Below are 20,638 nucleotides of genomic sequence, written 5' to 3' on the forward strand. Positions count from 1 at the left end.
CGGAATTCACAGCGACAAGAATGTTTTGGAATGCTGGCAAAGGAGCAAAAACAGTGTGTCCTCCCCACACATTTAGAAAAATAAAGGTACGGAGGACATGGCGTACTTCTTATTAAAGGCTTTGAAAAACACCACACCTCAGTAAACATTCCTCAGGAGCTGAGGAAACACTCTGGTCAATGGCTTACCTCAGCTCCCTTAATTCTGTTTTAGTGAAGCGGACAATAGCACAGACACAATGCCAGCCTTGGAGGAGGGAGAGCCAAGCCAGGGACATGCAGGCGCACTCTCTCAACAAGCCCAGTGTCCCGCTTCAGGCAGTTTGTGAACACTCATCGCTAGGTAACCGAGTCTCGGTGCTTTCTTCTGCCCCTGAATGAGCCACTTTACTGTGTAACTTCCTCTTTTTTGGCCTTCAGAGCTCTTGGTGAGGCTCCCTTTGGAGCTCCACGGAGACCAACCCAAATCCAGCTGCCTCTGACGCTGGTTTATTTCCCTCCCTCCTTGGTTTGAAAATACAAGTAGCATCATCCTCTGGGACAGCAACCGGAGAGAACCAAATACTTAGCTTATGATCAGAGTGGATACTGCCGTTCCCTTTGCTTCCTAAATGTTTCACCTGAAGTAGGAAGTATCTTTTCCACCCAGAAGGAAATGGTCTAGTAGGAGCTTTCCCATAATTTTTTTTTTTGTAATTTTTAAATTTTTATTTAGATCCAAGTTAAATTTTTATTTAGATCCAATAAAAGGCTAAATTTTTATTTAGATCCATGATTATAGTATAATCATGATTTTAAGAGTAGAATTTAGTGATTCGTCACTTACACATAACACCTAGTGCTCATCCCAACGAGTGCCCTCCTAAATACCTATCACCCCACCCAACACCCCTCCAGCAACCCTCAGTTTGTTTTCTGTGTTTAAGAGTCTCATGTGGTTTGCCTCCTCTCTCTTTTTATCTTATTTTTTTCTTCCCTTCCCCTGTGTTCATCTTTTTTGTTTCTTCAATCCCACGTATGAGTGAAATCATGATATTTATCTTTCTCTGACTGACAGGCAACATTCTTGGTTCATTCCCATGACAGAAGGTTAGTACTAAACTGGCTTCCTGTCTTAGCTTGTGCACCAAATATTCTCTCCTGATGCCATTTTCCTGAATTACTAACAAACTATTCACTTCACTCCAGCCCCTTTAAACAACCCTAGACTCCCTGAGTAACCTATGCTGGAGTTTTGTAAAAAGCTAGTGAGAGCCCCACTTCTGTCTTCAGACAGCATTTCTCCAGAGAAGTGCTTCCCTAATGCATCCCTACTGATATCGACAATTAGAAATACGTGTGAGATGGGGCACCTGGGTGTCTCAATCATTAAAGGTTCCACTTCAGCTCAGGTCATGATCTCAGGGCTTCTGTGTTTGAGCCCCACATCGGGCTCTCTGATCTGCTTCAGATCCTTTGGTTCCCTTTCTCTGCTCCTCCCCCATTCTCTCAGGTGCTCTTTCTCTCTCAAAAAATAAGTAAATAAATAAAATACGTGTGAGCTACAAAAAAGGCAGGTGTGTGGGCCTCATTCTGAAGATTCTTATTCAGTGTATTTGTGGGGCCCCAGTATCAATGATTTCTTGATTCTCGGGTGATCCTAATTCACAGCAGTTTTGTTAACTACCAATTTGGACCAGCTCTTGTTGTGTACTCCCCTCCTCATTTCTGATTTCCCTGTTTTTATGATTCCTGTATGTACCTCAGCTTTCCCTGTCTTGTCACTTGCATCTATGACATTTTTCAGATTTGCTACCCCAGTTTCAGCCTCGGCCCCACTCCAGAACATGACTCATGCCAACTCTACTATTCTGGTTTTACTCTCAGCCCTCCTACCCCTTACTTAGGCCCCCTCCTGCCAGGAAGGAACAATCAGATACAAGCACTTAGCAGGACTGGGTCTCCAAAAATGGCACCAGTGCAATCGCTTGATTTGTTAGACTTAAAAGGTTTTATGCAAGGGCTTTATCAAAATTACTATGAGTAACTTTGCCTATATATAAAGAGAGCTAATTCTCAAGATGGAAGTTTAGCTAGAAAACAAAAAGCATTTGGGTAGAAACTAACAGAGTCAGTGTATTGAAACAGATTGCAAATGATTGGGAAAAATCCTACATGTGAAAGTTTATTCTGTGCCTATTTCTCAAAAAGGGATCACTGAAGCTCAGAAATTCCCTTCAGAGAAATGTACCAGGCTGATATTCTGCAGCTAGAGGGGGAGCATGTTTATTAAAACCTACTTAGTCAAGGATCATGGATGACCTTGGACAGGGCCAATGTAACAGTATTCTTTTTAGCAGGGTCAGATCTTCTGCCTTTGTTTTCTGCCAGTTTCTTACCTTTTTCTCAATTTTAAATAATGATGTTATATCCTTCACCAACTCTCTTTCAAGGCATATTCTATATTTTTTTTGTTTTAATATAATTTTTATTGACATACAGCCTACAAAAAGTGTACAGACTATAAGTGTATACCTTAATGAATTATCACACAGTAAACACACGAAATCACCATCCAATCCATAGAACATTACCAGCATCTTAAAATTCTCTGCTGTGTTCTCAAACAATACCCAGACTGCCTTTTAATTCTACAAATTAGCTTTACCTGTTTTTGAACCTTACATACATGACTTCTTCCACTTAACATTGTGTTAGCTAGATTTGGCAATGCTGTTGGGTGTACCAACAGCCTATTTGATTTTTTTTAGTAAAGAATGTTCTTAGGTATGTAATAGGCAAATATCTCTGTCAAAAGAAGACAATCTAAGATGCTTTCAAGAAGAAACCATAATAAGAAGTATAGGCAGCACACTTTGCTTACACCCAACTTGATTTTCTCATTTACTTTATCAGCCTGACTTTTATAGGTGCTTTTTATGTTGAATCAGATGTACAAACTATACAGAATGTTGCACATATCATAAGTATACAGGCAAGTAGTTTTCATTAACTGACTGTATCAGTATAACAACCTTTCAGATAAAGCTCCGAATACTATCAACACCCATAGAAGGTCTTATTTTTGTTGTCTCCCTGTCACTACTTATCTGCAAAGATAATTACTATCCTGATCTCAACAACACACGTTAGTTTTGCCTTTTACATTTTGTGAAAATGACATCATGTGAAATATACTTTTCCTTGGTCTAGCTTTGTTCCTCTAATATGATGTTTTTGAAAGTCATCTAGATGTTGGCATATAGCTATAGAACACTAATTCTCATCTCTGTGTGGTATTGCATTATATGAATACAACATAATTTATCCACATAGATAGGGCTTTGCACTCTTGTAATAGTCTTTTGAACAGATGTTTCTAATTTTAATGTTACCCAATTTATCAACTGTTTCTTTTTAGACTAGCGCTTTATGAGTCCTGTTTAAGAAATTTTACCTTCCCCAAAATCATTCAGATTTTTACTAGAAGCTTTATTATTTTACCTTTTACATTTGATCTACAGTATACCTAGAATTGATCTTAGTGTGTGGTAAGAAGTAGGAGTCAAATTTTACTTTCTTCTTCTATATGCACATCCAGATGGCCCAGCATCATTTATTGGTGAGATATGGTTCATTGCCCTCTGCCTGGTGGTGTCACCTTTACCAAAACTATAGGTGTGTTTATTTCTGGACCCTTTAATCTATTCCATTGGTTCACTTTGTCTGTCATTACACTTTGTCTTTCTTACTGTTGCTTTATAATAAGTCTTAATACCTGGTAAAGTGAGTCCTCCAACTTTACCTTTTCTTCTTTTCCAATGATATTCTAGCTATTCTTGACCATTTACATTTCCATATAAACTAGTGTGCCAATAGTTGGATCCTCCGTGGATCTATTTTTATTGTCTGTTTTTTTTTCTTGATTATCTTTCAAAATTATTCAATGACTTACCATTATCCAGACGATAAAGTCCAAGTTTCTTATGATAGCATAAAAGTTGTATTTTGCATTTCCATGATTACTGATGAGGCAATCAGATATTCATGTTTCTTGGACATTCAGATACTCACTTTTATACTATGCCTATTCACATCTTTTGACCATATTTAAAATTGGACCATCTGCCTTTTCTGGTTTTTGAGAGTTCTTTTTTCTTCAGTAAAGACATATATTTGTCTTCATGTATGTCTCTCTTCTCGTTACTGACCAACCTTCCTTTCTCAGTTTGAAGTCTAGTAACACTAAACCGCTTAAATTAAAATCATACAGGGGCGCCTGGGTGGCGCAGTCGGTTAAGCGTCCGACTTCAGCCAGGTCACGATCTCGCGGTCCGGGAGTTCGAGCCCCGCGTCGGGCTCTGGGCTGATGGCTCAGAGCCTGGAGCCTGTTTCCGATTCTTTGTCTCCCTCTCTCTCTCTGCCCCTCCCCCGTTCATGCTCTGTCTCTCTCTGTCCCAAAAATAAATAAAAAACGTTGAAAAAAAAATTAAAAAAAATAAATAAATTAAAATCATACAGATGTTACTTTGGTTATTCTACTCCCCCTAACTACAGTACCCATCCCCTTCCTTCTTAAACTGTCCAACTCCTACTCATCGTGCAAAATTTAGTTTACACCTGATTTCCTTTCACAATTTCTTCCCTGAGGCCCTACCATTAGCATTGCTTCTATGCCACTCTATGCTTGTCTCTGTCTTGGAATTTAGTTTATAATATCTGAAGTTATCTTTTTATGTATCTGCCCATTTTATTCATCTTTTTCATATCTGTGCACCATCACCTTGCATGATTTGTGACTCGTATTAAGTATTCAAGTCACTCAATATTGATGGCAATCTCCAGTCTAGACAGTTCTTGCCCAAGAGCAGCTGCTGAACAACTTGAAGTCTTGATTTGTGTATCTGTTGCAGCAGTTTTCGTGTTTGACACTAATTTTTGCATCTAGAAGAATTGAGGGGATGATACCTAATAATAACATGTGAGAATTTGTTGTGCTAAAAGTTTCTGATTTTCTAAGGAAGCTTGGGCTATAAGTCCAAGTGGAGACTTTTCACTGAAGGACACTTAGCAACTTCCTCTTTCTGGCCTTCAGGGTTTCTGGTTGGATTCCCTTCTTAGATCCACATAGGCTAATCTCATTCCAGCTGCCCCTCTAAAGATGCTGGGACTGTAAGTTCACATGGAGGATCCCTACTTGAAGAGAATTAAGGCTCTGCTGCCCCAGAGCATTATACCTCTTTAAGGGATTGCCAGAAGGAGAAATGCTTCAACCAACATCTAATTACTAATGGAAATGAAAGGAATAACTTAACCTCCTACCATTATTGCATTCAAATAATACCCAACGTGTTTTAAGTACTCCTCTGAAATCTCCTTTATGTCAATAATTTATATAATCTTTCCTCTGCTTCAGTGAACCGAATTAGAATCCTGCATAGGTAAGAAGAGACTGTTTCTGATGACTTTGATATCTGTGAGATATAATATCTTTCTTTCTCTGTGGTTATACTTGTTAGCATAAGTGATATTTAGCCTGTGTGTATACATGGTGGTGGGGAAGGGAGGGGAATCAAGAAAGAATAAGTTGTTCTGCCAACCAGAAGCAGTTGTTTCTTGTAGTTAAATTGGATGCTCCCTAAGAAGTGTTTCATTGAAGTGTTTGCTTCAAAATGACTCTGTTCTGCTGCAGTGAGGAGAGACTTCCAGTTAAAACATTTAATTAGTTCCCAATTTAGTCGGCCAGAATGATCAGTCAGCCTGTGTTTTGGAACCTGAGTTTGTACATTCCTTGGGATTGGTGAGTCTTGCCCAGCGGATGTGGTCAACTGTGAATAGTTTGTATGCAGTTCACATCACAGAACAGATTTTTCTCCAGCCCCTTGAAGGAAAGCTAGAAAGGGATTAGGAAAAAGTGGGTGATATGGAGATAATACTTCTCTGTCTTCTCCTTAATCTCCCTACAGAAGCATATAGTAAGGGTATTTCCAGTATTAGAAGTTGTGGATGCTGGGAAGAGTATATGGAACTAAACTGAGCAGGATTTGGGTTTAAACTGATTAGATTGTTTTCACTCACTTTCGGGGTAATCATGATCTGGATAGTGGCTTTAGACACACTACATTTTAAATAAATTTTTTTAGCTAATACAAATAAATGATACACCAGGGTTTGTATGTATATATTAATTTGTGTTCTGTATGTCTGTGAAAAACTCAGTCCTTCAGTCCAGCTAACCATCCTGGTTTTTTTTTTTTCGCCCATAGTATAAATCTAACCTGCTTTTTCTGTCTATACCAGATGATATGAAGTTCTAACCCAAATTCTGTACAGTAGTAATAAATTAACCTAATGAGTTTATAATATTTTGCTGAGAGAATACCTTCAGGCTTTCTAAGTTTCTCCTAGCCAGGAGGCCTTTGAAAAGATGGGGTCTTTCTTTCCAACCTAGCTCTTTCTCCTTCATAGAACTCCAATCTCATCTGTCGTTTCTCTAGTCCTAGCATTTAATGTTCTAGAAATAGCAAATAGAAATAGCAAATAGGTTCCTGCATTGTCTACGACATTTCCTGTGACTCTGCTTTTGACTATGATCTTCACTTATCCAGAATGCCCATGCCCTTGCCATCATCTGTATAACAACATTTTAAATGTTATTTCTTCCAGGTAGACATTCCTGAAATCTCTACTTGGGCTAATGGCCTTTCCTCTGAGTTCCCTTCTGCTGTCATGATCAACACAGTGAGTGCAATAGGAGGATCTCAATATGTGTGAGTGAATGCGGTATATTCCCAACCTACATGGATTATCTTCAGTGTGTCCCTGTTTACTAGCCTCTGAGCATCTTGAGATCAGGGACTCTTATTTTGTTCATATTGTTTATATTTGCATTCCTGGAGTCCAGCTACAAGCCTGGATGGAATATGGAGGGTGCTCAATACTTTTTTGATAAGAAAAGTGACAGAGAACATTTTAATACCTTGTGAGCGATAAGAGCTAAGTCTCTTCCAGAAGACGACACAATTTCTTTGAAATATTTCCCCATGTCTGAATTCTTTAAGATGCCGAAACTAAAAGCTCACAGATGCATGCGTTGCCATGTATCGCTAAGCATGCCCTCCTGCCTCAGGCTTTTCAGGTGGTGAAAGGGGAAAATGTTGGTGATTTACAAAGGGTTTTTACTAGTAGATACAGCTTCCTAGAACTTCAGGATACTAACTGACACGATCTGATAAAACACGAGTGTAAAGAAAGTTTTCATGAAGAATATATCATAGAAGGAAATTTTGCTAATATCAAAGATTCATGGGGGGAGAGTTAGAATAGAAGTAGAAGGTAAATGAAGTCTACTGATCAGTGAGTCATTTGGACAGAATCATAAGGGTCCACCAATGGAAACTGTGTTTTCTTTTCACATATCATGTTTTTGATGCAGATAAGTGAGTTAAAGTAGGGATGAGAAAAACACATATGTGGGCTAAATGGCTAAATTCTACCTAAGTGCTTTGATTCATACGCCTCATTCACTCAGGACTTACTTTCGTAAAATAAGCTCTGTGAGCTCTGGAACTGGCAAAGAATGTTTGAGTTGAGTGTAAAAGATAACATTCTTGGAAAGCTTTTTGAGATATTTTAGTCTCTGTTTCAGAAATTAATATGAATAAAAATGAGAATACTTTATCTGGGAGAACATAATACCTCTGAAAGTATATATATTTAAATGATCTGGAAATTACTTTCTTTGTTCTTACCCATTCTGCAAAACAGTAAGAATTTTGTTCCTTTGGATTCTAAAATGTAATATTCTGCTTAGTGTCAGATACCCAAGACAGCTTTGGAACCTAGGACTCAGAAAACAAGCATGGGAGTGGGCTGTTAAAACTAAAAGCAAAATAGCCTAAAACAAAACAAAATGCAAGTACTTTTAAAGAATATGCCCTGTGGGAAAACTAAGAGCCAAGTGAAAATAAGCTGCTAAGATCACCCATATAGGGAGGTGGGTGCATAATAGGACCTCACCAAATAAATGATCTCATCAGATTTTTGACATCTTGGTTTTCTGGATTATTATAATGGGTTGCCTTGCTGTTGTTCTGAAGAAAACAATCTTACTTTCACTTACTTGCATAGAAAGCACAATTATTCATAAAAGGGGAATATCTTTGCAGAAACTTGAAAGTAGATACATCCAAATATCCAGGACTGCTGGATATGCTTAGAAAGAAAAAGCTGTGCGTTTCAGTCAGTACAAGTTTTGGCGAGTCTGTTAGGCATCACAGTTACAACACAAATCCCAGGTTTTGACTTGTGCTTCAGTAAATTCACACTCACATCATACTGTTAATATGCATGAGCTGAAAAACAAGACAGTCAAATAGAATATAAATGGGCCTGATCTTCAATAACCTTGATTTATTTTCTTAGATTTATTGCAGATGCAGCTCAAACATTGTCTAGTGTTTATATGGAATTGAACTGGTAGTAGTATAAAATGGCCATCTGGCTTGAAAGATTGCTGTAGTTTCTGAAACTTTCTCCAAGAAATACCATTTACATACACAATTTAAATTGAATAAAAATAAAAAAGACTACTTTCACTCATTTTGGTAATTGTTGTAAATGGCACACTTAAAAATTTACTCCAGGCAGTTATAATCTGATGACATAGAACACTAGCACAGTATCACTGAGTTTAGAGAATGTATTTTACATCTCTGGGCTCTGAAATATTAGCCCATGGATCATTGCCTCCATTTTCCCTTTTCCCATTTTCCTTTTTTTTTTTAATTTTTTTTTTCAACATTTATTTATTTTTGGGACAGAGAGAGACAGAGCATGAACGGGGGAGGGGCAGAGAGAGAGGGAGACACAGAATCGGAAACAGGCTCCAGGCTCCGAGCCATCAGCCCAGAGCCCGACGCGGGGCTCGAACTCACGGACCGCGAGATCGTGACCTGGCTGAAGTCGGACGCTCAACCGACTGCGCCACCCAGGCGCCCCAGCTTTTTCCCATTTTCCAACTCCACTTTTGGTCCTGAAGCTTTTGGAAGAGAGTACCATTTCACATAAAGCTTCTACTCCCCCACCTTCTGGGCATTACTGGCAAAATCAAAACTCTTTTACCCTACAAGAAAGAGAGAGACTTCTCCCCATGTAAACATTGCTGACAGCTCTGTCCCATCCTTTGACTTTCCTAAAAGCATCAGAAAGTTGTTTATATATCGGTGGTTGCTGTGCTTGGAAGTGGTGCCATATTGATGTTCTTCGTCATGTGAAGGGGTTAAAGAGGTCTACCAGCTGGATGAGAGGATCGAGCACTTTCTACTGACTTCCCATAATTATGGAGACCGTCCTTAATTTTTCAACAGTACTCCTGCAGGTCCTTCCTTCATTTTGTTCAAATGGTTCAAATTGGTTCATATTGTTCAAATTGAGCCATACAGCTGCTGATTGCCAGCCATGTTGGTTAGCCTTCATGAATTTACTGCCTAAAGGTAATGGTTCTTACATTTTTGCCCTCAATATCCCTTTATAATATTAAAAGTTGTTGAAAACCCCAAAGAGCTTTTGTTTATGTGGGTTTATATTTATTGCTATTATATCTATCCATATTAGATGTTAACACTAAGAAAAGAAAAAGTGTTTCCTGGTTGACACTTAAAATAAAAATCATGGGTCCCTGGATGGCTCAGTCAGTTAAGCATCCGACTCTTGATTTTGGCTTAGATCATGACCTCACGGTTCCTGAGTTTGAGCCCCACGTAGGGCTCTGCATTGACAGTGCAGAGCTTGCTTGGGATTCTCTGTCTCTTTCTAATAAATAAAACTTAATTTTTTTAAGTTTTAAATAAAAATCATAAATCTATTACATACAAATAACATATCTTTTTTTAAAATTTTTTTTTTTTTCAAACTTTTTTATTTATTTTTGGGACAGAGAGAGACAGAGCATGAACGGGGGAGGGGCAGAGAGAGAGGGAGACACAGAATCGGAAACAGGCTCCAGGCTCTGAGCCATCAGCCCAGAGCCCGACGCGGGGCTCGAACTCACGGACCGCGAGATCGTGACCTGGCTGAAGTCGGACGCTTAACCGACTGCGCCACCCAGGCGCCCCACAAATAACATATCTTTATGAAAAATAACTATATTTCCCAAACAAAAAAATTAGTAAGAAGAGTGACATTGTTATACATTTTTACAAATCACTTTAGTGTCTATATCAATAGAAGAGAGCTGGATACTCATATCTGCATCTGCATTCAATCTGTTATGATATGTTGCTTTGAATTATAGTATATGCAGAAAATCTGCCCTCACACAAATATGTAGTTGGAAAAAGGGAGGGGTATTTTAATAGTGCTTTTATGTAGTCATGGATATTCTTCTCTGATATTATAGCAAAAATCAAGAAGTGGTCATTTCTTAAGAGTGAAAATCTTAAGCCATATCAATGAACTTTCATACTCTTACTTTGAAATCTGTTCTGTCATGTGTTTTGACTGTATCTTTTATTTTATGGAATCACACATATATCCTTTTGAACATATTAGTTAATAGGATTATGAAGATCTTACAAGTATTGACACATTTCATTATTTTTGTATAAATGAGTATATTAAAATTATAAATGTTATTTAAAAATTATATTTATACATATATATGTATACACATATACATACATGTTTACATACATACGTGTGTGTGTGTGTGTGTGTGTGTGTGTGTGTGTGTATCCGGCATTTGTTAATACCACCACCCATCTCATCAGAAGTCTTTTTTTTTTTTTTAAATTTTTTTTTCAACGTTTATTTATTTTTGGGACAGACAGAGACAGAGCATGAACGGGGGAGGGGCAGAGAGAGAGGGAGACACAGAATCGGAAACAGGCTCCAGGCTCTGAGCCATCAACCCAGAGCCCGACGCGGGGCTCGAACTCACGGACCGTGAGATCGTGACCTGGCTGAAGTCGGACGCTTAACCGACTGCGCCACCCAGGCGCCCCATCAGAAGTCTTAATGTATTGAGAAGTATCCAACACAAGATGACAAATTTACCAAAAATCCTAATCTTCACTTTTGCTCTGATTTTATCATTGGTATCAAAACCTGTCAGTTGTTTTCCCTGGAGTAATAAGATCACTTCAATTCGTTTTTGAAAAAATGTCTGATAAATTTCCAACTGTGAATAACTATAGCTTGTCTGTCAGTCAGTTTTTTAAATGAAAATCATGTTCCCTGAAAAAAAGCTGTTAGTACAGTTCTGACTCAAAAAAAGATCACAAAATATTTTTCCTCAAGACAGCCATTACATTTTAGCAGAAGTGCTTTATGCATATTTCCCATTTCATCATACATAATGTTAAAAAGATATGTATTTAAAAGTTTAGAATTAATAACATTAATTCTTTTTACTGTTTCATTAAAAATTTTAAGGAAAACTAGATTGAAAAAAAACTGCAAAAGTGGGACACCTGGGTGGCTTAGTTGGTTGAGTACCCAACTCTTTGTGTGTGTGTGTGTGTGTGTGAATATTCTTTTTTTGTTGTTTGTTTGTTTATTTATTTATTTATTTATTTATTTATTTATAATTTACATCCAAGTTAGTTAGCATATAGTGCAACAATGATTTCAGGAGTAGATTCCTTAATGCCCCTTACCCATTTAGCCCACCCCCCTTCCACAAGCTCTCCAGTAACCCTCTCTTTGTTCTCCATATTTAAGAGTCTCTTATGTTTTCTCCCCCTCCCTGTTTTTATGTTATTTTTGCTTCCCTTCCCTTATGTTAATCTGTCCTTTGTCTTAAAGTCCTCATATGAGTGAGGTCGTATGATATTTGTCTTTCCCTGACTGACTAATTTCACTTAGCGTAATACCCTCTAGTGCTCAACTCTTGATTTCAGCTCAGGGCATGATCCCAGGGTTGTGGGATTGAGCCCTGGGTCAGGCTCTGCACTGAACATGAAGCCTGCTTGGGATTCTCTCTCTCTCGGCCCGTCCCCTGCTTGTGCTCTCTTTCTTTCTCTCTCTCTCTCTCTCTCTCTCTCAAAAAGACAAAGCAAAACTGCAAGAGCATGGCAGTGAGGGTAGAATCATTACTAGCATAGTTTGAGTCTGTTGCCTTTGAGTCGTGGTAAAGCACAAGAAGCTTTAACTCTATGGTTTTTGCACTGTGAGTATGTCACCACAATGTCAGAAGCAAATTATATCAATATTATAAAGAAAATAATTTTTACATTGCAGACCCCTGAAAGGTCTCCAGAAGCTTAGGAGATCTGGAAGTCACATTTTGAGGACTGATCCCTCTTTTGGTGTGACTTTGTATTTTGACTTCCTCTCTCACTTGCTTTTTGAGTAACATAGCAGCTATTCAGAGGACATTTCGCGTGTCCTTACTGCCAGCCATTTTTCTAGATGCCAAGACAACATTGATTAGTATTGCCATGTTACTCTAAATCAGTACAGCCTATTTGCATGGTTGATGAAAAACGTCAGAAAGTCATGGAAGTGTATGTAGGTCATGTTTAACATGTAGGAATTTAATGGGAAGATAATATGTGAAGTACTTAACCCCAGGCAGGGCCTGACACATTAAGACAATAAATTGTCTTTTATGCCTTGGCTTTCAGGAAATGTTGATTGGACTTAAAAGTGGATTTGGTACTCCACCAGTCTCTCTTTGATCCACTTCTATCCAGCTGCAGGCGCTGAGGTCTACTGTCTTTAGACCAGGCCCACTTTTTCGTTCGGTCTGTATCCAGTGCATCTAAAGTGAGCTGTCTGCTCAATATTTACAACTTAGCTTTGCATTAGTTTTTTAATTGTAGTTCTATTCTATTCTCTATGTCCACACCTCTGCTCTAAGTATAGCCCTGCCTTAAGTCTTAGCCTGCTTTGCTCTGACCCTTGTGACTCTACCTATCTATATAATACCCACTGCTATTACGCCTCCAAATTTATCAGACATCCAGGACAAGAATGCTGTCCTCACCTATTTCTATGTACTGCCTGCTGACCTCTCTTCTGTTCTAGGGACCCACTGGGAGGTCAGGATTCCTGAGTAGTGATACCTGCCTGGATGCTGTGTATTTGGATACAGATTTGTTCTGGCCTCCTCACCCATTCTGGATCCAGCTACAAAAGATAGATTGGTTTCTGTGAGCCTAACCCCACTACTTCCCAATTTATTTACATCCCCAATGGTCTCTGCATTAAGAACCTACAAGTCTTCTTTTTATTTTCCTTATCATCATCTTCATCATTTCTGTCCATATTATAAGTAGTTATAAGAAGAGCCCTCAGTGAATCTGAGCTAATTTTTCTCCTGGACCCCAAATGACCTGATGAATCTTATCACAACTCTAATAAACCCCTCAGTATTGCTTCTCAATAGACATGAATCCCGTTTTTGTACTCTCTGTTATTGTATATCACAGATGCTTGGAAAGATCATAATGACTAGAGGGTAGAGAAAGAAGGGCAAGACAGGTCAGTGAGACCAATTATGAGGCTCCTTAAAAGAAGCTAGTTTAGAGATCCTAGTGACTAAGACTAGGGAAGGCAATGGTGTTGTAGAAAGATGGAGAAGCTAAGCAAATACTTGAGGTAAAATCAGTAGATCTGGACTGGACATATGGGTTAAAACAGAAGCAATGTTTTTCTGACTGGTTTGGACTCTGGGTGGACTAGTTCAGTGATTCCACTGAAGATAGAAGAAGTATAGAGAATTGAGCTGTTGGAGGAAGATGATTGGGTCAGGGTCAAAGTATCTGTGGGATATCCAAGAGCAGTAAGATAATTGGTAATATGTACTTTGTGCTGTAGATACTGGACTAGACTGGAAAAATACTGAAGCATATATGTCGTCAGCATATAGATCATAACTGAAATATGTGGAAGGAAGGTGCCTGGAACTGAGCATGGAAGCAACCAAATTTAATGGACATTCAGAAACATTAGGGCCACAAAGACACTGAGGTATGATGGTCAACATTCTTTCAATAAATGTTATTGGTAAATCGCTAAGCATTCAACCTTTACCAAACCTTGTAGGAGACTCACAAGGGGAAAAACCCTGAAAATTAAAATGAAGTAGAGCAGAATTTATAGGATTTTTGTGACCCAAACTGATGTATATTCCGAAGCTATTTTAGTATTTCTAGGCTTTTATCGGAAAAAAGAACATCTCATTTAGAATTGAGATTAAACAGGGTAAGGATAAAGAGAAGGCTATAGAGGCTAACGGTACAAAGGGTTCAGAAGAGGGAGTTATAATGAGCCTGACGAGATGACAAGTTGTTTTACTCTTTGGAAAGAGACAGTTAGAGGAGGCTGGTTAGTGAGCTGTCAAGGAGAGCTGGCTTCCTCGGACACATTCTGGGCACAGTGGTTCAGATAGGTGGGAACCCTTAACATTAGTAATTGCAACATCTTCATAGAGCCTCATTCATTAGCCTTCATAGAGCCTTCAGTCATTAGCCTCAACATCTCTGTACCCATTCTCAATACTGAGACCATTGAGGGAAAGACTTTCTGTTTGTTAAATTTCATCTACCCCTTCCTAAACTCACATAGACTACTGATGTTACCCATCTTTATAGACAACTCATTAGAGCATACCAGTGAAAGCAAAAATAAAATCTCACAGGATTTATAATAAGGATAACATAATGGAATTGGCTGGCTGGAATCATGATGTCAGAATAATGATAGCTCTCATTTCAGTGTTTCTAGATGCCAGGCCCTGGGGCACTTTATGTGCATTCTCTCATTAAATCCTTGTAATCCTACACATAGTGTTTACTTCTAAAGAATAACAGCCCCCAAACTTACATATGCAAATACAATTTATTTCTAATGTTGATTGTCCTTACATGTATATTTCAAGGCAATTAATATTGAATTTGTGTAGGCTTTAATTTGATTGGCTGCATCTATCTACAGTTGCCAAATTGTATGTCAAAGCCTGAAACTTCAGTTTGTGTTTGACGATCAAAGGAAATAACTTTCTTTTTTGTTTAGTTTAGGAAAATAGTACTCCTCTAAGCCTATTTGAACCCGACCCAAAACTTCATTTCTTTAAAAGTTTTGTGCTATGGCATTGAAGTTTCTGAGTTTGGCTGTTTTGGAAACATTAGTGATCCTATAAAGAAAAATCACTAAGGAATCACCAAATCAGTATTCTCTTAATGGCAATTTCTGGTTACATTTCTTGAGTACTTAGAGGAGAGGTTCCCCGGAGAAAAATATACTGTTGCTCTTTAGCTTTGTTGTATAAACTTGTCAAACTCAGAGAAGTACATTTAAAAATTATTAATACTATTGGTAAACTACATGCATTTCTACTTACAGCTTTTTATTTTAAAGAGCTGTAATCTTTATGTTTTTGTTTTGGATTCCTTTATATATTACTTTGGAAATTAAAAAAAAAAAAGCGCTAAACAACAGTGTTGCATAACCGAGGTTAACAAGAGGGAACATGACTTGATTGCATTAAATTCTTGAGCCCCATCTGTTTCCACAAGCGTCTCCATTTTCATCCAGTGTGTGCTCCTTTTTTCACAGGCTAGTCCCCATGATTTATCGTGGTCCTACCAAGCCTTCTTCAGATGTCTGAGAAGAAGAGGCAGGCCAAAATTGTTACCCTCTACAAGGAGAGCAGTATATTCTCCTTGAGACCAATGCTGATGGATATCTCCAATAAACAAAACGACATCTGAGAGATCAGTTTCTTTTTGATCTCCTCCTCTTCTCTAACTATGCCATGTGAGACTCCTTTGTTAGCTATTTTTCACTCTTTACCCAATAGCACTGATGCCCCTTAATCCTTGCTTATTCTCCTGAGCAATATTCTCCATAACCACAGCTTCAAGGGTCATACACTGATGACCTCCATATCTCCAAACATTCTCATCTTTGGGTCACATATCCAGGATGCCTATTGGACATCCCACTAGATGAACCTTAAATAACTGTAATCTAACATGTGTCTGTTGCTGAATACTAAATGGTGCGTGCATGGGATAAAACTCCACAAAACAAGGCAGGAAATAATGAGATGACCGAGGAGCTCTATACTGAGCAATTCCTAGAGCTCACATATATTCATGATTAGGATACAGGATTGTCCATCTTTTTTGAAGCAGGTATATAACTAGTTGATCTAATCATGCCATCAAGAGTCATGTGCTACATATCCACAGAGCGGCAGTCCTAAAGACTGAATACTATGCTGTAAGCACTTGAACATGACAATTCCCCATTGTATTTGTATTTCTCTTGGACACCCTACCTGATCCTTCCTCTCCCATTTGGGCATAAATGGAGAAAAACAAAGATGACAAGCTCAATTGAGTTTCATGGTTAACTCTGAATTCCTTAAAGGATCTAAGCAAAGCACAAGTGGATGCAGTTTTGTGTGTACTTAAATGGACATGACACACTTCTCCAGTGTCTCTAATCCTTGTCCATGCTGAAAGCCACGTGCAGGGTTATCCAGCTGGTGAGAATAAACAACCATTCAGTGCTTTTGGCTTTCTCTGTGTGTGAGTCACGGAGGGGTGCTTGTTGGAGTGTAAAGAAAGATAAACACATGGCAGCTCTCTAAAGCCTGTTTCTGGAAACCTAGCAGGAAGGAACAGATAGCCATTGTTCAGAGCCTGTAAAGTGTTATGAGACTGGAGTGGGAAATGCATACTTGGGGAAGACCAGACTTTTGATGGATCAGAAATTGAAATGCTTGTAATTAAACTGGAGCTGAACCAGTGGTGACAGAGGGGTTTTTTGGGTGAAAGGATGTAGAGAAAACAGGACTCAAGATCAAGGAGTTGTCAAGTTCAGTTGGATCAGGAATTCTCGTAAGAAAACAAAACAAAACACTGGAGAAAACCTGATTTCCCCTGGAATTGACTTGACAATGTTCATGAGAAAGAAAAAAAAAAAAAGCACTGAAGCCCTTTTGCTAGAAGTGAAGCTACAACTGTATTCATGGCAATGGCCACCTTGGTAATACGATGTGGTAGGTACATACAGTTGCCAGATTCTAGTCTGCCATGGAACCCCATTATAAGACCTTTCTGTGGAAGCTTGTTCATGCCTTAAGCCTGTTTAGATTCTGCACATCTATGAAAGAGCTTGGGAAATAACCTGAATCCAGCACTGCCTTCATATGCAAGTAAAAGGGTTCCTGCCCTGGGTCTTGCCCTTCAAGCCCTGCATATCACAAACACATGGCAAAGGAATTTTGTAAGGAGACATGGGTGCCCTTACTGTGGACAGAGTACTCAGTACTGACACAGTACACCCTATAACCATAGATATTCACGTTGTGACCCACATTGTTGAGGCTCCAGGGAAATGTTCGTGCCTATCTTGTGCCCTGTGTCCTAGAAAAAGTGACTGTACCTAGGACTCTGTTGCTGTTGGGCAGAGAAACCACTTTGGTAAGAAGGCAGGATCTGAACAGCAGAAACCCTTAAGACAATAATATACATTGAGTGATTTATCAAATCCCTCCTTGCAGATACTATAAATGCATATTCGTTCTTTCATAACAAAGTGTGCTCTTCCAGTAGTGGTGAGCAACCATTGTTCTTGCTCTTTTTTTGTGTTCTGATTCATGCTTCCAGAGATATTCCCAAACTAGTGTGGTATTCGTAGCACACGCATACATATTGTGGCTGTGGAACATTTTGCAAGGTTAAAAAATTGACATGACTCTTCTGTTGATATTAAATTTCTATACCCATTGTGTTAGTCATCCAAATATCATTAGACCATCAACAGAACACAGATGTGAACACTGAGATGTGTAAAACTTAAGGTGCTTGTCTTTGATAATTTTCTGACTTCCAGTCATGTTAAAACCGTAGATTTGAACACATTTCCAATTTTGTCATTATGACAGTTGCACATGTCAAAGTAAGAGAACAAAACATATTTTTTTAGAGTGTCTTAGCTGGATTTATAACTTAAATATTAGGACATATGGTGTGTTGGCTTTCAATTTTACTTTTGTTCTTTTCAGTTCTATAGGCATTAAGTAGTTTACCAATTGGTACAAATCAGCTTTTTTAATATGCAGAAAACATGAAAAAAACGTGGAATGCTTCACAAATTTGTGTGTCATCCTTGTGCACGAGCCATGCTAATATTCTCTGTACCATTACAATTTTAGTATATGTTCTGCTTAAGTGAGCACTCCAATTTAACTCTTAATTTGTGTCCTGCAACCCTTACTCCTGGGTCTGTCTGAACACACTTGACCCAGCACTATCCAAGCGACCAGGGTTAGGTGACCTGCCTTCCTAGTTGTGACATTTCAACAAGGAAAGGACGTAATGTCGTGTTAGCCTGAAAATATCTCAACTATTCACTCAGAAAATATTGTCACATGCCTTTGGTTCTGGTGATGTAGTTTCCTTTCTAAAGAGGATTTTCTTTTCCTGAAGAAAATCAGTCATTTTTGTGTTCTGCATCTTACAAAGTTTTTTCACTGAGATTTTCATCCCAGGAGTTCTGGTATAGAACACATGCAGAATAAAATTGGGTCTTGTGTGGAGAAACACTTAGGGAAATCTTCATTTTTAAAGGTCACTGTTTGCTGTCCACAACACTTTATAATAACTGCACTCACCATTTAGTGGGACTTCAGAAATATTGTTTATGAATTATGTGTGGAGATAATGAAATATGATGTCAAAATTCGTCTGTTTGCTTGTATACACACACCATACACAAATGTATATAATAAATATGTTCATAATGAATTTACCTCTGTAAATAAGTGACAATAAGGAGAGCAGAGATGCATACAAAATGTGTTAAATCTACATTGGGAGCTGATGTAGTGCCCAGGAAAAATTTTCCTAATTTTTTTATGTTTATTTATTTTTGAGAGAGAGAGAGTGAGAGAGAGAGCGTGAGTGTGTGCGCAATCACACACACACACACACACACACACACACACACACACACACAAGTGGGGGAGGGGCAGAGATAGATGGAGACACAGAATCTGAAGCAGGCTCCAGGCCCTGAGGTGTCAGCACAGAGCCCAAGGTGGGACTGGAATCCATGAACTGTGAGATCATGACCTGAGCCAAAGTCGGATGCTCAACCAACTGAGCCACCCAGGTGCCCCCTGAATTTTACTATAATAGAAAGTAAAAGCCATCTATTAGTTGCCCACAGTAGAGAGAAGACAGTGGTTTGTCCTCAAGTACAAATGACGAAGAGGGGACCCCACCTTGAAGGAAGAGTCCCACAGCTAGGGTGGGTAGTCTGTGCTTCCTGCTACTCCTTTTTATTTTACTAATCTCTTAATGAGTCATCCTCCAGGATGCCTCCCCACTAACAAGGACCCCGAGCTTCCAAATTCCAGGATGGGAGCCCCTACCTTCTCCTTTTCTTGGAGGTCCAGAACTATATGGACCTGTGTTGCTGCTTGATTTTGTTTCTTGTTATTTCTTAACTAGTTTTGGGATAAAGCTTTAGGCCTTCTCTTCTGAAGGAAAGTTAAGGAATCTTGAGTAGCTCTTTGAAGAAACCAAGCTGAAAAAGCCCTGCCCTTGAAACCATAACTTTGAACATATCACTGCTAAAGATTCTGTTTATTCTTAACATGCTTGGAAACATAGGATAAACCACTTGGAAAATGAAAAACTTGAATAAAGAGCATAATACGGCTTTAAAAGTACATCAGGTTTTTCATACATGTGTTGTATGAAGTGTATTATGTCAGTAAAGTAAATGAAGGCTGGTTTCTGATAAACTTAGTAGCATTAGATGTATTTATAACATCCAACACTTTTTAAACATGGTTTAAAATTAATTATATTTTGAGGAAAATTAGGCAGTTTACATCATTGGGAGATAATTAGAGACACCCTCCTTTAAGCGTCTTGTAAACCAGACTACTGATTTCCAGGATGCCGTAATCTGTGTAATAGAACATCATCTGTTCTACTTCACTATTGTCTTCGTATTTCTTTTGTTTGTTTATTTCATAAAGCCCTTTGGACTGGAAACCTCACTGTAGAATTGTCAAAGTGAAAATGAGATCTTTAGATATTTGTTACTGTTATGATTTTTCTTATTATAAAATTAGAATCATACATAAAAATGAAAGTGAATATCTATTTACATTATTTCGTCCTCTTCTAGTTTCAGCCTAAGCCTCTATTGTCTCTATGTCTTGTCTCCTTTGCTCTTAAACTATACTATACAGTCCTTTGTTTTCTGATTCTCAAATATATTTGTCTTTCTTGGGCAGATAAATTTATCTGTCCCAAACTATTTTGTAGGCATTTCTATTTATTTCTTTTTTTCAACTTGGCTTGGTTCTCACATTCAAACTCTTCTACAAGGGTCCCTTGCTTTCTAGTTTCCTCATGTTGATGAAAATCTACATCATAATTGCTTTATATATTTGATTATTGGACCCTTCTGCCAATTTCATCCCTTCCACCCCTTGCCTCTTCACTCTTGTAATCAATATGTTTTTAAGTTTCATTATTTATTTTGAAAGAGAGAGAGAGCAGGGGAGGGGCAGAGAGAGGGGAGAGACAGAGAATCCCAAGCAAGCTCCACACTGTTAGCATGGAGCGCAATGCAGGCTCTAACCCATGAACTGCCAGATCATGACCTGAGCCAAAATCAAGAGT

The 20,638-nt window shown here is 38.5% G+C and overlaps 1 protein-coding gene and 1 non-coding gene across 4 annotated transcripts in view; one reads left to right on the forward strand and one right to left on the reverse strand.

Moving 5' to 3' along the window:
- The window catches only part of LOC112862002 (uncharacterized), a 314,201-nt gene that overhangs the window by 167,034 nt on the left and 126,529 nt on the right, over positions 1-20,638 (forward strand). For 2 of the 3 annotated variants that reach the window (XM_086707866.1, XM_086707867.1), the window contains exon 3: positions 6,645-6,748. The exons of the other annotated variant lie outside the window; for it this stretch is intronic. In XM_086707866.1, coding sequence (XP_086563992.1) covers positions 6,645-6,748 — 104 coding nt within the window. The remainder of the gene's footprint in view (positions 1-6,644; positions 6,749-20,638) is intronic. 3 annotated transcript variants of the gene reach the window in all.
- Positions 18,068-18,174, reverse strand: LOC112862944 (U6 spliceosomal RNA). The gene has a single exon (XR_003223805.1). It is a non-coding gene; the product is annotated as a U6 spliceosomal RNA (small nuclear RNA).

Source organism: Puma concolor, chromosome B2 (assembly GCF_028749965.1).
Source record: "Puma concolor isolate L17-30 chromosome B2, mPumCon1.1.hap2, whole genome shotgun sequence".
Lineage (NCBI taxonomy): Eukaryota > Metazoa > Chordata > Mammalia > Carnivora > Felidae > Puma > Puma concolor.